Here is a 15,015-nt window from a genome sequence, read left to right on the forward strand (position 1 = left end):
TCCAGTCAGAGGTTGGGTACCAAAACACCGGGTACATCACCCTCCCGTCATGAGGCTGTGCAGGGAGGAAGGCTGTGGCTTAAGAGACATCTCTGTCCCCAGAGCTACGTGTGTGATCGTGCCCACCACATATCCTGTTGTTCCCTTCCAGTGCAGAGAGCTGGAGCCATGCAGGCAGCACAAAATACAACACAAAGCCCAGGTATCGGGCAGATGTCTTTGGGGACAGGCAGGGCATCATGGGAGGTGATGGGTATGTGCTGCTCTTCCACACTGCAGCATGGCCCATGTCAGAAAGCCACCACATCTGACATCTCTTTGGGTACCACCATGGGAGGAGATGCTGATGGGGGCCCTGCATGGGCAGAACCTCTGTTGTTCCTCAGCAAAGCTTAAGGTGCAACCATTGTCCAGCATACGCACAAGGTAAACTTGTTGGTTACCAAGGAGCTGTGCTGGGCTGTGCTGACACCCAGCTCCAGCGTTTCACATTCTGCCTTCACATCAGCACCGAATGCAAAATCCAAGTTGGGATATTTCCTATCAGTCTCTTCAAAGAAATTGAGACAGAATATTCCTGGGGCTGGGATTGTGTATTCCTGCCCTGAGCAACAAGCTGCAAATGGCACCGGTGTTACTGAAATACATGCTCCAAGTCATCCTGATGCAGGAGGTAAAGAGTCAGAGCAGCAGTGGAACAGCCATTAGTTTATAGACTAAGGACTGCTTTTCCTTGCATGCATCATTTCACATTCACCTTCTCCAGAGAGATCCTTGTGCAGTTCACACCATCAGGTGTGGGAAGCCTGTGCAAGGAAAACTCGTTGCACATCCTTATCAAATTCAAAGCTGGGGTACCACCAAACACGGAGATCAGGGAGATCTCCAACCCAGTGACCAAGCTAAAGGTCTACACCATGGAGAGATGAAGGCTGAGGAGTGCTTGTGGTTTGCACACTGTGAATGAGGTGTGTGAGAGTACACAGAAGAAAGGGCAGTGTTGGCCACCGAGTTGGAAACAGCTACAGTGGAAAGATAGCATCTGGTGTGTGACAGTTGCACTTGACATTCCACAAACCCCTTTGGTGGTGCAGCTTTGCAAAGAGGGGGGCAGCAAGCTGCTCATAAACCACAGGCTCATTTCACACCGGAAAAGTTGTGTGCTTCAGTCTCAAGATTCTTTTTCCCCTCTGTTTGAAACAAGATTGTGTGATTTGGGGCTAGATTTTGAACTCTTCATTAGAACTTTCCATTCCTCCTCATGAAGGAGATCTTCTAAAGGGTAACGAGAGGAAGAATCAGCAGCACTGAAGCACGCACAGTCCAGCGTCAATCCCATCACTGATCACTTGCAGGGACCAAGCAGCGCTTGCTCATCATCAGCAGCGCCACATCAGTGCTTTGCAATGGGGAGCCCTCCTGAAGCACTATGAGGAGATACCATGGACAACAGAACAAGGGACCTCATAGAGGATGGTCATTTTGATGCTCCTTTTATGTCTACCAGCTGTCGATCGCAGTGTAATTCCCATGTCCTGAGATGTGCTCTTGCTGAGGCTTCCACGTGATGTCTGGTATTACCGATGCTCAGAAGCTGAAGAGTTTCTTACCACCATGAAGAAGTCACTGAGATCCTTACCCAAAATGACTGAGAAATCAACCATATGTGAAACTCAGCTTCTCCTTCAGCAATGATGCCCTGAGCTCCTTCTCATTTCCCTGTCTTCTCTGTTCAGTGGATGCAAGCAACCATAGAGAAAGTGAATCCTGAACTCACCTCCTGCCAAGCTCCATTCAAGAAAGGCTTCCAACACTCTTGTCAGTCTGTTCCCTGCATAATTTTGTCTCTTCTCTCCTTTCTCCTGTCTCCTTTCGCTTAATTATTTGACATTCATTAAATACAGCCCTAAGCTGGTCCTAACATATAAAGATAAACCTCTGTCAAAGGCAACTTAGGTTGGAGTTCACCAGCAATCAGAGCCCGACAACCTTATCTATGAGTAAAATAGCTAGGTTTGGGAAAAGAGAAAGGAATTACCCTCTACTGGCTAACCAACCTCTTTGGTGCCCTAACACCTTATATGATGCTCTGCAGAAGCAAGTGGTTGAGTTTCTCCTTCTTCCTTTGTCACAACTGTGGCACCACAATAGAATATGTTATATTAATATACATTAATATATGTTACATTAATATACACTAATAACGTGTTACTAATGCTGCTGTTTCACTGGTCTGACTCAGGCCCCCAGTCTAACAATGCCAAGTCTATTGCAAAATACCATCTAGAGGACAAAACACCAAACTAGACAGACATTCCTTAACTGATTTTATTGGCCACTTCCTGCTCCCAGTTTTGGACCAGGTGATCAATATAAAACTTACATCACTGACGTAAATCCTTTATACAAGTGTTGGTTTTAAATGGGAGCTTTTCCTGGAGGCCCTGCTTGTGCCTGGACATTTCCATAATCAAACAGTGCAACTGGTTTAGCTGTCCTTATTACTCTGTGAAACAGGAGCAGCTTCACGCTGAGCCATACCTAAACACAGAAACCAGAAGCTCTTGACTCTTCGTTAGGGACTGTAGTGATAGGACAAGGGGTAACGGGTTAAAACTTAAACAGGGGAAGTTTAGATTGGATATAAGGAGGAAATTCTTTCCTGTGAGGGTGGTGAGGCACTGCAATGGGTTGCCCAGGGAGGTTGTGAATGCTCCATCCCTGGCAGTGTTCAAGGCCAGGTTGGACAGAGCCTTGGGTGACACGGTTTAGTGTGAGGTGTCCCTGCCCATGGCAGGGGGTTGGAACTGGATGATCTTAAGGCAGTTTCCAACCCAAACTATTCCATGGTTCTATAAACAAATGATCCCTGCCCCAGCTCATTTATTATTTCAGAGACATGAGATGGGGGGACAGGAAAGGGGTGGTCTTGTCCGATCATATACAGATGTCTCTGTTGGAGCTACACTTGCCTGGATCCCTCTGGCCAACAAAGAGTGTCCATGCAGAAGAAAGATGTGTGACACCCCCCCTTGCAGCTGTATCTCTCTGCTGACAAGAAGCTTTTGTCTTGCCTTTAAAGGATATATTTATGAGCAGTCTATTGCAGGCAGCAGAAGGGAATAGCTCCCCCTGAAGCCATCTCCTGTGACTCCCCAGCACAATGGGCAGGAGTCACAAGACACAGGGGCTGGTGGCACCATTCGTGCAGTGATGAGTCACAAAGTGCTTCAGCAAGTACGTGTGTGAAGAGAAAAAGGAGAATGGTGACACAGTCTGAATGTAACAAAGGGAACAGTGGCCTTGCATGGAAACCAGCTCAGGCCATGAGGACCAAGATCTAGGACACCTCTACACCCAGGAGAGGAACCTCTGCGCTCCGGTTTGTTACCCTGCACTGATCCATAGAATCATAGAATCAACCAGGTTGGAAAAGACCTTTAAGACCATTGAGATTCATAATGAAGAGAGAGAAGGAAGATACCCTTGCTAAAAGGCAACATCCCCTCCTGGATGAACCTTTAGATGTATAGCACATCCATCACTATACCTCTGAGGACACACACTATGCACTGTAGTTAAGCATCCACACCCTACATCAGAGTGAGAACCTGGTCCTGACAAACACCTGAACCACCCTCTTTTGCCAGCAAACTCACTCCCATTTGAACCATACTGAAAAACGGGAATGAGGAATTTTCCTACTTTGGTCTCAGGTTGTACTTTGGAAATTGCTTCTGAAATTCCATTTGCTGTCACTGAGGTGTAATAGTGATGAAGTTAGGAGGCACCCACACAACAGTCCTGGTGGATGGCAGGGACCAGCTCACTTCTGCATCTCAGAAAACGTAAGACTCAACTGCAGTCATCTACAAGGCAGGCCATGGTTTCAGTTCCTTGTCTATATTCCTCCATCAGCTTATGGAGACAGACAATTCCCAAGAGCAGCTTATCCCATTATAAAGGGAAGGTGAATTCTACTTAGGATCAGGAGAAAGAGCCGCCCACTGAAACCAGGAGGAGCCTATGCAAGTATCACTACTTGATGTCCCATCTGGAGATGGACATCACATCATGGAGTGCTCAGAGGTGACACAGAGCTCAAGTCTGACATTTCCTTGACGGGACTGTGAGATCCAGATCCCTGTAATGGCATTTAACTGATGAAACCCATTTTATCTTCCTTTTGCCAAAACCTGCTCTATTTCAGGCAGACATCACAAGTCTCACAGCCTCAGTATGAATTTCACACATCCCAGCAGGGCCTAACAGCAGCTTTCCTCACTCACCAACATGCTTTGATGCCCAATGGAATAAAGCCAGCTCCTAACCCATTTTCCTTCACTCATCATTAAGCAGCAGCCGCAATAGCTACGGCATCAGCATCAGCAGCACCTGATTCCCGACACAACCAAGGAAAAAGGGGGATTTCTGTGCAATGGAGTCATAGAAAAACACCTCCCACAGAAAAGCAACCAACAGGAAAGCCAAGAAGTGCCAGTAAGAAGATCTATAACGCACCAGCCCACCAGCATCGCAGTTCAAGGAAGCATCACCCATACCCCTGTGCAAGTGGTCACTGGAGGCAGCAGCAAGGGCCCTCCCGGTTGGAGCACGCAGGGGTTTGCTGGCAGGGCGGAAGACCCTGTGGTTCCAGAAGCAAACCACAAGATGTCAAAGCACAACTCGAGGGCATGGGGCTCTCTCGATGGGTTTCACATCACAGACCACCTGCCTCGCGCTGAGCGGCTTCTGCAGAGAGGGGTTGCAAAGAGAACACCCCAGCAGCACCTGAAGAGTTCAGCTGCGGGGCAACCACACGTGTGCTCGGGGTAAACAACACTTGCCATGAAACACCCATGTGGTGGTGAGACAGGGTGTGCTCTGCCATCCATGTGAGACGCTGCGGGTGAGCACAAGTGAAGGCAGCAGAATCCCTGCAGCCTGGGGCCTGCAGCCAAAGCGTTGGGTTTGTCCATCACTTGTGTGGAGCTGGAGCTGCTCTGAACCCCCAGACGGCTGCAGGGGCTGATCCTATCTCAAACATGAGCACCATCAGTCTGGATCTCTAGGGGAGTCATTGAGGCAAAATCCTTGCGGCACCGTTAAGAGCTGGTAGTGATAAATGAGCCCGAATTCTGGATGAGAGCTGGTTTTCTTCAGGAGTCTCATTTTTCTCCTAATTTGCTGCAGATGTTGAACATCGCCCAAGAGGGCCCTGGTGACATCACATCCTCCCCAAAGAGCAGCACAGCCTACCCAAGTCAAGCAAGCAAGATCAGCTCTGCTCCGCTGCACCAAGGAGATGACCGAGGCTCCTGCGTTGCTCCTGCTGCTCGCACTGGGGCTCTGTGAGTATGGACACTATGGGGTTGTGCATCACCTTCACCGGGATGGGCAAGTAAATCCCTGCCCCTGAATCCAAGAAATTGGGCTAAATGGTTAAAGGGAATGTAAAAAGCAAAGCAAAAAGGGTGGCTTTGAGGTTTGCTCGGTGGAGGTGAAAGCAGCACGGATGGATGGGTGGCTGCAGCATCATTTGTGCTGGGAAGGGAGCCTGGCTGGAGAAGTGGTTCTAGAGGGGAGGGGGAATGGGAAACAGGGGGATTTAGCAGTCAGTGTTTTTAAGGAGTCACTTTGGGAAGGCTGGGAAGGGGTAACACGCCTGAGAAGGCAGCTGAAAGGCTTTAAGGGCAGCACTCACCCTTAAAGCCCAGGTGGCTGATTGCTGAGCAGCCTCCATGCACAGTCCCAGCAAGGACTCCAATGAAACCTTCAAGTCATGCAGGCAGCATGGTCCTCCCTTTGCATTTGACCTCACGGACAAGGAACTGGTTTGTCCGGAAGGAACATGACTCCTCCAGAGTGGTTCCCACAAGGATTCCTCTCCCACAGGCTGCCCTGGGATCCGTGGCCAGAGGGATACGATGAAGATCCACCCCATCAGGCAGCCCCAGGTGGGACAGCAGCTGGTGCTGCAGTGTGAGAGCAGCAACATGGACAGTGGCGTATTCTGGGTCCAGCAGGACAAGGCTGGGACCCTTCACTTCATTGTCTTCACCTCTTCCCTTTCCCGGACCACCTTTGGGGGGAATAGTATGAGGACAGCCGAACGCTTTGAGGCGTGGAAAGACATCAGGTTCTACTGGTTGGTAGTGAAGTCTTTCATGCCACAGGACGAGGGGAACTATTTCTGCCTCATGAACACCAACCAAGCCCTTTACTTCAGCCCTGGCCAGCCTGTCTTCCTCCCAGGTCAGCAACACCTCCACCCAACCTTGATTAGCTCTGCCAAAACACCCAGCACCTCTTGTCCCTGCCTGTTGTAACCGGTCACCTCTCTCACAGACCCCATTGTCCGTGCTTGCTTGACCAAGGTATTTCATAACCAGTGCAGCCAGAGGCTCCCTGATTGCATCTCGTGGCCAAAAGCAAAGGCGATGGGGCAGACACAGCATCAATTCTCCCCATCCCGCTTCTCCATCCCATTCATGGCTCTTAAGGGATAAGACTAAAGCAAAGTCCATCACCACCCCCTGAGCAGGGAGTGAGAAATAAGGAGCCTGCAGCTCCTTACTGGGTCTTGGGGGAGTCACAACCCAACGTGGGCTCTATGAGGTCCCTGTGGCCAGAGGCATGGCCTGGGGTGAGAGGGCACAAGGGCAGGAGGGAGCTATTCACTGTGTTCTACATCCATTTTCACTTACAGTCACCACCACAGTGGCACCCAAAACCACCCCAGCACCCACCACCCCAGCACCCAACATCACCGAAAGGGACCCCTGCCTGGAGACCCTGGATTCAGGTAGCTCTGCTGCATAAAGGTAGAGGGAAAGAGCTGGGCTCTGGTCCATTGATACCGAGGGGGATCCTGGAGGCGTTTTGGGGTGTGGGGTGTGTGAAAAACCATGGAGCTTTAGCAGAGTTGGAAGGATCAAACTCCAGCGTTTCATCCTATGTAGGAAATGGCATAAAAGCATGAGTGGGTCTCATGCCTGGGCACACTGGGAAGAGGTGGAGGGAGGTTTGGGGATGGGTTTGGACTCAGCAGGGGATACAAGAACACCGTTGGCTACACGTCCTCCCAGGAACTGCTGTGCCAATTCCCTCTGAAGTCACCAGGGTTCCCCAGTTAACCTACAAACACCACTCACGGGTTTACTTCTGCCTTTTGACACTGATGTGAATGATCAGCAGTAACTGATGCACCTGTGGAGGTCACTGGCGGGGCAGGGGGAACCCTCTGCTTCACCACCAGCCTCACCGAACACCAGGCAGGTGCCCTGCCTCCACGAGCACATGGTGGACCTTCCCCTTTCTCTCTTCCTGCAGAGACCAGCGAGGAGAAAGGGCTGGATTTGCTATGTGACATCTTCATCTGGGTTCCCTTGACAGCCGCCTGCTTCCTGCTCCTGCTCGCCCTGGCAGTCACCATCATCCTGTGCCAACGTAAGCATCACCCATAACCCTCTATAGACATTGCTTTAGCCTGAAACTGCAGCCCTGGCCTTCAGGGGAAGAGATCTTCCAGCTATCCCCTTTACATAGGCACCAGCTAACCAGGACAGCCAGCCCTAGAGAAGGACCGCTGCTAAAATCGCTGCATTGTACTCACCAGTAGGCTTAGGCTGAGAAATAGTTATCAGTTTAGAACCACAGAATCATAGGGACTGGAGCAATAGGACAAAAGGTGATGGGTTTAAAATGAAACAGGGGAAGCTCAGGTTAGGTATAAGGAAGAAGTGCTTTCCTGTGAGGGTGGTGAGGCACTGGAATGGGTTGCCCCGGGGAGTGGTGAATGCTCCATCCCTGGCAGTGTTCAAGGCCAGGGTGGACAGAGCCTTGGGTGACATGGGTTAGTGTGAGGTGTCCCTGCCCACGGCAGGGGGTTGGAACTCGATGATCTTATGGTGGTTTCCAACCCAAACCATTCCATGATTTCTATGATTTAGGTTAGAAAAGCTCTTTATGGAAGAAAAACACATTATAAGTATAGAAAACTTCACTCTACCAAACTGTATTGGCTCTACCATGCTTATATTGGTGAGTCAAAGGATGAAAGTACCAGAACCTAAACACTTTGACAAAATAAACCTGCCCTGGCACACAACTTGTGAATTCAAATGCCAGGACTCTTGTTAGCAGCTTGAGCTGCAACCGAATGAGCAACTTAACCCCACGGGTTCAGAGGCTCCTGCAGTTAAAGCACTAACACAGAATCTCTGGGTAGGCAAAAGTCCTGTGGTGAAAGCTCACCTTTCACTACCCTGAGCAAGCAGCAAGTGCAAATGTGTTGAAATCAATTTAGTGCTCACTGAAACCAGTTCAGCTTTGAGGTACCCCAGAGGTTGCACTGATTCCATTAAACCAGCTCAGCTCATTTGCCTGGAACACCACAGTGGTTTGCTGTTGAACGAACCCAACTGGATCCTCACTCTCCCCACAGCCTGGAGCTGGTGGGAGATGAATTTACCAGCCGAGCCAGCTGAAATATCATAGAATATCATAGAACCACAGCCTGGTTTGGGTTGGAAGGGACCTTAAAGCTCACCCAGCTCATCCACGGGCAGGGACACCTTCCACTAGAGCAGCTTGCTCCAAGCCCCTGTGTCCAACCTGCCCTTGAACACTGCCAGGGATGGGGCAGCCACAGCTTCTCTGGGCACCCTGTGCCAGCGCCTCAGCACCCTCACAGGGAAGAGCTTCTGCCTAAGAGCTCATCTCAGTCTCCCCTCTGGCAGGTTAAAGCCATTCCCCTTGGCCTGTCCCTGCAGACCCTTGTCCCAAGCCCCTCTCCAGGTTTCCTGTAGCCCCTTTAGGTATTGGAAGGCTGAAAATTAACTTTTCAGCATCCTTCAGCCCTGCAAACTGCTCAGCATCAGGGCCTGCAGCAATAGGAAGGAATGCAGGAAGAAAACATTGACGAGCCCAAGCAAAACATCATTCTCCTTGAGGGAAATGGCTGATGCTGCAGCAGAGTGCCCGGAGTTAGTGCCAATCCCCTCTGCACTCACCAGGGCTCCCCAGTTAACCTACAAACACCGCTCAGTGATTTCTTCCTGCCTTTTAATGCTGATGTGAATGCTCAGTGAAAACCCATGAGCTGCAGCCCATCGCTGCAGCCCCAGCCCTCAAGGGCAGATTCCCCCCCCTCTTATACTAAAATGAATGCCCAGGCATTGTATTTTGCTGAACACATCCCAGAGTAATCACCTAGATGCTAAAATGGGGAAGAGTTGCAGCATTCCCACTAGGAATTAATTGATGCCAATGGGTTTTCAGCAACATGCCAGAGCTGCTAGAGACAGCAAGGAAACCTGCTTCCCTGTCAGTGCTCCCAGGCTGATGCTGGTACTGTGACTCATGTGAAAACCTGAGGGGAATGTGAGCTGCAGCACTGCTTCCTTGCATGGCTTTCCTCCAAAACAAGCTGGGTTTATCCATCTTTATACGTCCTGAAGATAGCAAGCTGATGGGGAACGCCAGCCCTGCCTCACTGCAGCGTTTCTTTGCTGAGCTGTGAGTTGGTGTCTTTGAACTGACACATTTTCTTCTTCATTTTAGGGACCAAGAGACGAAGATGCAGATGTAAAAGGTTAGTGAGTGACGGGGTGGGTGTCTGAAACTTGGCAGTGTCTTACCCGCAAGGGATAAAGCAGGCAGGTGCCAAAATCCAACCTAAACCTTCTTCATCCGATACCCAGTGGCTGGGAGGGGGATGCGTAGTGAATTAAGGGCAAAAAAGAGAGGTAAGATTCTCTTCTCCCATGTCTGTTTCTTTAATCTTAAGTAATTCAAATCACTGAGCACTGACTCTGCAATAGAAAGACATGAGGTGTTTGTGGCAGCTTTTGTGCATCACTTGATGCTTGTAATGAACCACACTTGCGTGCTCTCAGGGCAGGCACAATGTGTTCCTATGTGCCTCCAACCTGAGCCTGGGGTGACCGTATTTCACTCCTTCCCCTCCCCAGACTGTTCATTCAGAATCATCATTGGAGCCATGGATTAGATTAGATACAAGCTATCGCATCCTAAATCCCCCTCTGCACTATTTTGGACCACCATCACCATGGCTTTGTGCCTCTATTTCCCCAACAGGCATTAAGGAACAGCAGCAGAGGGGCTGGTGCAGCCTTAGATGACTTTCTTAGATGACAGCAGTGCAGATGTGTATAGCTTTACAGTTAACCTATCTCCTCGGGCAGACAGGACCCCTTTCTTTATGCTCTCCCCTGCCTCCCCCATCACCCTGAGTCAGCAGGAAAACCCTATCAGAATAAGAACTGCAATTTGCCATTTTGGACAAAAATAAACCCTGTTATCCATGAGGAATTCACATTTTGCTCCTGCACATTGACCCCCTGCTCTGCACAAAACCAGGTCTGGTGCCAAGTGCACCCAACCCAGGCTGGTGGCAAGGGAGTGCTCCAGCACCAAAATCACTGCTCCTGCTCTGGCCGGGCTCACGCTTGGAAAAGCTGGGTTACCAGAAGGTTTGATTCACATCTCTGAAGCCTTATTCTTGTAAATCGAGAGTCTTTTAAATTGGATACAGACAATTGTTGTATATTTATGGGATTCATAGTAAAAAATAGGGGGGGTTAGCTGTCCAAATTAGTACGTTCAGAAAGAACCTTCCTCCCCCTGAATTAACAGGAATTGGATCCTTACAACTCTTCATTTCTGAAAGGCAGAACACATCAGAAATCACTGCTGGAATAACCTTGGAATGGTTTGGAATAATAATACAATAGCTTGGTATAGAACAAGAACAGTGTGCAAGGAGAGAGGCACTGAGCAGCAATGCCTTTGCCCCTTGGGTGTAATCTTATATCAGAATACAGCTGCAGCCATAGACCTGTGTTTGCTTTCACCTGGCTGAAGAAGGGACCAGCCTGTCCTGTTTATGATGGATATTCATCCTACCCAGCCCTCTTCAGATCCCTGCCTGGCTTTCCAAGGGCTAAATGCTAACAAAGAGCTGCTCTTTCACCCCTTTGAGGGCGAGGTTTGCATCCTTCACTTACATCAGTCCCTGTTACCAGCCCTGTGCAAAGATGCTCTGCTGCTAAGGGGGAAAACCGCTCTGCACAGCTCCGTGTTGCACCGGTGGGGCAGCTGGCTTACAAGTGCCTCAGGAAATCAGCTCCTCGAGGCCAGCTTTGCTTCAGCAGCGCTGAAGTGACACAGCTCTGGTTTAAGCAATTGTAGCCGATGTACGCTTTTATTTAGAGAGGGCATTCCTGCTGCTCCGAGCAGCTCCCAGTTATTGAAATGAAGCGCTTGGGAAGTTAACAGCGCAATTCACTCAATTAAAGAGCGCCTCAGGGGCTGGCCTGGGATTCTTGCTGGCAGCTGAAGGATTCATTTCCCCCCCCCAGATGAATGTGCAGTGCAAACCGGTGCCAAACCCTCAGCTCATTAAGGCAGCAGCAAACCATCAGTTGCTGGAGCCCAGTGACTCCAAGCAGTTTGGGAGCACACCCTAACCCCAACCCTAACCCTAACCCTCCCCTAAAACTCCTCTTCAGGGAACAGGCTTGCAACAAGCAAAAGTCCTTGTGGATTGAGAGCAACTTCCCTAACTCCAGGAAAAGCCCTGAGCTCTTCTTTATTCACCTCTGAGTGTGGGGAAAGGCTCACTGAGAGGACAGTGCACAAGTCAGAGGGGCACTTAAAAAGCCTTTCTTAATTAGTGTAACAATTCATTATCTTCATTAAATAGGATAAGGAGGACCTAAAGTCCTTCTACTGCCTGTATCTAGCTGAAATGTTTGCCATGGATTTAGGAGCACTTCACAGCCTGCTCTTGGAGGTCCCAGGCTGCAGACCAAGGCTAAAGGAGCTCAGCAGCAGCCATCCATCGAACACCTTCTTGTTCCTTTCACATGAAAGCAAATCAACCCCTTCTCCCCTCTCTAGACCTGCAAACGGGAAGCCCAATGTGAAACGTGGCACACCAGGACCACATGCATGAGCATCTGCACCATCTCCTGGAGCTGGCACCGCACAGGCCCATCACCTGCGTTGTCCACAATGCTACTCCTCATGCACTCTACCCTAAGTTAAAGAGAAGATGGAGCAGAGACACACGGGCAGCAGGCGGGCACTGCTGTGAACTGCACACTAAAGCACAGCTCCTTCCACAACATGAGGCTGTCAAATTAGCTCCCAAAGCTAAACACCCTCTCTATTCCCAGCGATGGAGCTCTGTGGCTCAGGCAAAAGGAACAGGTCAGTCCTGATGCTGCTGTGCATCAGTGAGAACCTGATGAGAAAGAGGGATATTTGCTGGCCCTTTGTTTGAAGGGGGTGTGAGATTACTTTCCAAATTGAATTTGCTACAAAATGAGGTAGAAATGCCCTCACTTTAATCACCCTCTTTGATTATACATGTAATGTATATTTGATTTTTTGTGTAATGTATATTTGCTTATACATGTAATGTATAATCAAAGTGCCATGTATGTCCTGGGAGTTTGCTTGTTTCATCTCATAGGGTGGTTTGGCTTGGAAAGGACCTTAAGATCATCCAGTTCCCAACCCCTGTCACGGGCAGAGATGCCTTGCATGCCTCATGTAACACAGTGCTGCACTGAGAAGGTAATTGTGGATTAAAGGACTTCACTTTTTAGGTTTATACAGTCCTGGGGGCTAAGGTTTGCTGCTTCCTCTCCTGATGCCCTTGTTCTGCTGTGAGCCCCCACTTCCACTGACTTCAGCAGCAGTTCTGCCTGAATCCTGGTGGGAAGAAATGGTTGAGTGGTTCACTTCACTTTGGTTAGGGAGGACTTAGAGCTTCCTGACCTGAGACATGTTGATTGAGTGCAATGAGTTCTGGTTTTTACAGCTCTGTATACGACGTAGGTATCTCCTTACTACACTTGCAAATCATGAACAGAGACACAAAGCAATAAAACACACTTTCGAGTCACACTCGATGATGTTTCTTTCTTTCTTCGCCTCCCAGCCTCAGAAAAGCTAAAATCCTTTGTGAAGGAAACAAATGAGGGTTTGAGGCCGTGATTTATGCACCAGCCTGAGCTTTAGGATGCCAGAGCTCAGCTTCCAGTTTACCACAGCCTAAAACAATCTGAAGTATCTTCCCAGGGACTTGCAAACGGGCCCCATAACACTCCGCCATGGCAGGGAACTGCTATGAAGGTGGAGGAGATAAAGGCTCTGGAGGTTCTCAGGTGTTCATGCCAAGGGGCTGATAAAAGCCTGGGGGGGAAAGGAAAAGAATGCAAGAAACCCTTTGCTGGTCTCCTCCTCTGCAAACGAGCTGGGAAGGAGAGAAATCCAGAGGAAAACAAAGTCCTTCTAAACTTAGTTTGCTTTAATATATAAACATCAGGGACCAGGTATTTTAAACAGTAGCAGGCAAGCACTGAACGACAAGGGTCCTTTCCAACCCTAACTGTTCTATGATTCTATGTACCTACATCAGTATGAAGCAAGAGAAAAGCCTTAATACTGCAATGACTGGGTTCACAGGCACTAAGAAACACTGAGATTCATTCAACCTAGTAAGGGTGAGCTCATTCAAGCCCCAGGGGCTCAGCTGGGGAGAAGAGAGGGTCTCACTGCATGTGGCCCCAGGGCAGTCAGCTCCTCACCAGTGTGCAGCCGCAGTGTGAGAGCATGAAGCAGACCTACTCATCAACCTGCTCCTAAGCAGGCTGGCTCCAACCTTTACCTTTATTTTAATATGCAATAGTTACTTAAACCAGGCCAATCTCATCCTAGAGTCAGCTCTAACCATGCAGAGGAACAGCTCACACCTTTCCCCTCTCTCCTATAAGCATCAAGTTCATTATTAACTTGCCCCAAGTCTCCTGACTTACTCTGAGCTAGAAGTTTTCACTTACAAGGCTTTAACTCAGAGTGTTTCTGCAGAACAGTTTCCAAGAGGCAGGCGCATCCCTGCCTCACTGCAGCATTCTCTTCCCTCACTGTTCTCCATCGCTTTTACACTCAGCTTTCACATTACACAGAGCTTTGGTCTACATCATGTCACGTTCCTGTAACCCAGGTTGCCAGGCAATGCTCCTGATCCAGTACTAACCCCCAGACCTCACTCCTCTGCCAAGAGATCACCTCCACACTTCCACAGGGAACTTCCCACCCCACTCTAGCTCTTTTACATGATTTTGTGGGAAGAAGGTGAAACGATCTCATTGCATCCACCTATTGCTGTTTGCCCACAACAGGACACACATTGTGCATGGGAAGCACTTCCCTCAAAATGCACTTTCTGAACTCAATTAGATTAACTGTCTAGTGTTAAACACTGAGCAGAAACCTAGCAGAAGTGGTTCTGACCATCATACAACTCCCTGCAGCAACTAACAGCTGCTGGGTCACAGCCAGATGCCTTAAAAGATACAGAAATCTCTTTGACAATAATGAGCCTTCACTCATTAATTCATGACCCCAGCAAGCTCCCAGCAGTTTCAGCACTGCACAGAAAGGACTTGCATTGCGTTAGTACTGCCTACCCAGCACATTCCCTTTTTAGAAGGTGTGTTTCACGTACAAAGGAGGCCCAGTTAAGAGACACAGTACAAATTCTCCTGCCTGCCAACATCTGGACAGTGGCATCACAGCTGTAAGCAACAAGGGCTGGGAACTGGGGGTAATCAAGCTATTCAAAATACGTGACTGATCACTCAATCCTATTAGCAGCTCTCAGCTTCTTACTTACTATCAGCCAGGCAGCATCTTCTTTATCTTCATTCATGTCTTTGGATCTCTCTAGAACACAGATCTTGGTGGTCTCTGATTTTGGTGCTTAGAGGGATAGGTCTTGGATCTTAGATAGCTAAAGGGATGGCTCACCCAAACTGCACATTAAGCTTGGCTGCAAACTGCATATAAGGTACCAGTAGAAATATGAGCCCTCTGTACTATTGTAACAGATATCATAAGCATAAACCTATCAAGAAATTAATTCTAAATGCATATCCAACCCTCCATCTGCAGACTTGGAGAGATACTACAAGTACATGT

General features: G+C 49.0%; 1 protein-coding gene across 1 annotated transcript; it reads left to right on the forward strand.

Annotated features, from left to right (window-relative positions):
* Positions 1-4,858: 4,858 nt before the first annotated feature.
* Positions 4,859-12,063, forward strand: CD8A (CD8 subunit alpha). Its single transcript, XM_061466347.1, has 6 exons — positions 4,859-5,351; positions 5,896-6,255; positions 6,710-6,805; positions 7,333-7,449; positions 9,565-9,595; positions 11,926-12,063. Exons 1-6 carry the CDS (start codon positions 5,306-5,308, stop codon positions 11,978-11,980), a joined length of 705 nt encoding a protein of 234 aa, XP_061322331.1. The 5' UTR covers positions 4,859-5,305; the 3' UTR covers positions 11,981-12,063.
* Positions 12,064-15,015: the final 2,952 nt, after the last annotated feature.

The sequence above is a fragment of the Pezoporus flaviventris genome, unplaced genomic scaffold, assembly GCF_033815535.1.
Source record: "Pezoporus flaviventris isolate CSIRO_AGI_PZ_B2104156 unplaced genomic scaffold, CSIRO_AGI_Pfla_v1 ptg000002l, whole genome shotgun sequence".
Lineage (NCBI taxonomy): Eukaryota > Metazoa > Chordata > Aves > Psittaciformes > Psittacidae > Pezoporus > Pezoporus flaviventris.

What these genes read in the sequence shown, in the direction of transcription:
- CD8A (XM_061466347.1), top strand. Translation starts at nt 5,306, where the DNA reads ATGACCGAGGCTCCTGCGTTGCTCCTGCTGCTCGCACTGGGGCTCT. An exon ending in CCTGGAGACCCTGGATTCAG is followed by an intron (nt 6,806 to 7,332) that starts GTAGCTCTGCTG and finishes CTCTTCCTGCAG; the next exon opens with AGACCAGCGAGGAGAAAGGG. An exon ending in CGAAGATGCAGATGTAAAAG is followed by an intron (nt 9,596 to 11,925) that starts GTTAGTGAGTGA and finishes TCCCCTCTCTAG; the next exon opens with ACCTGCAAACGGGAAGCCCA.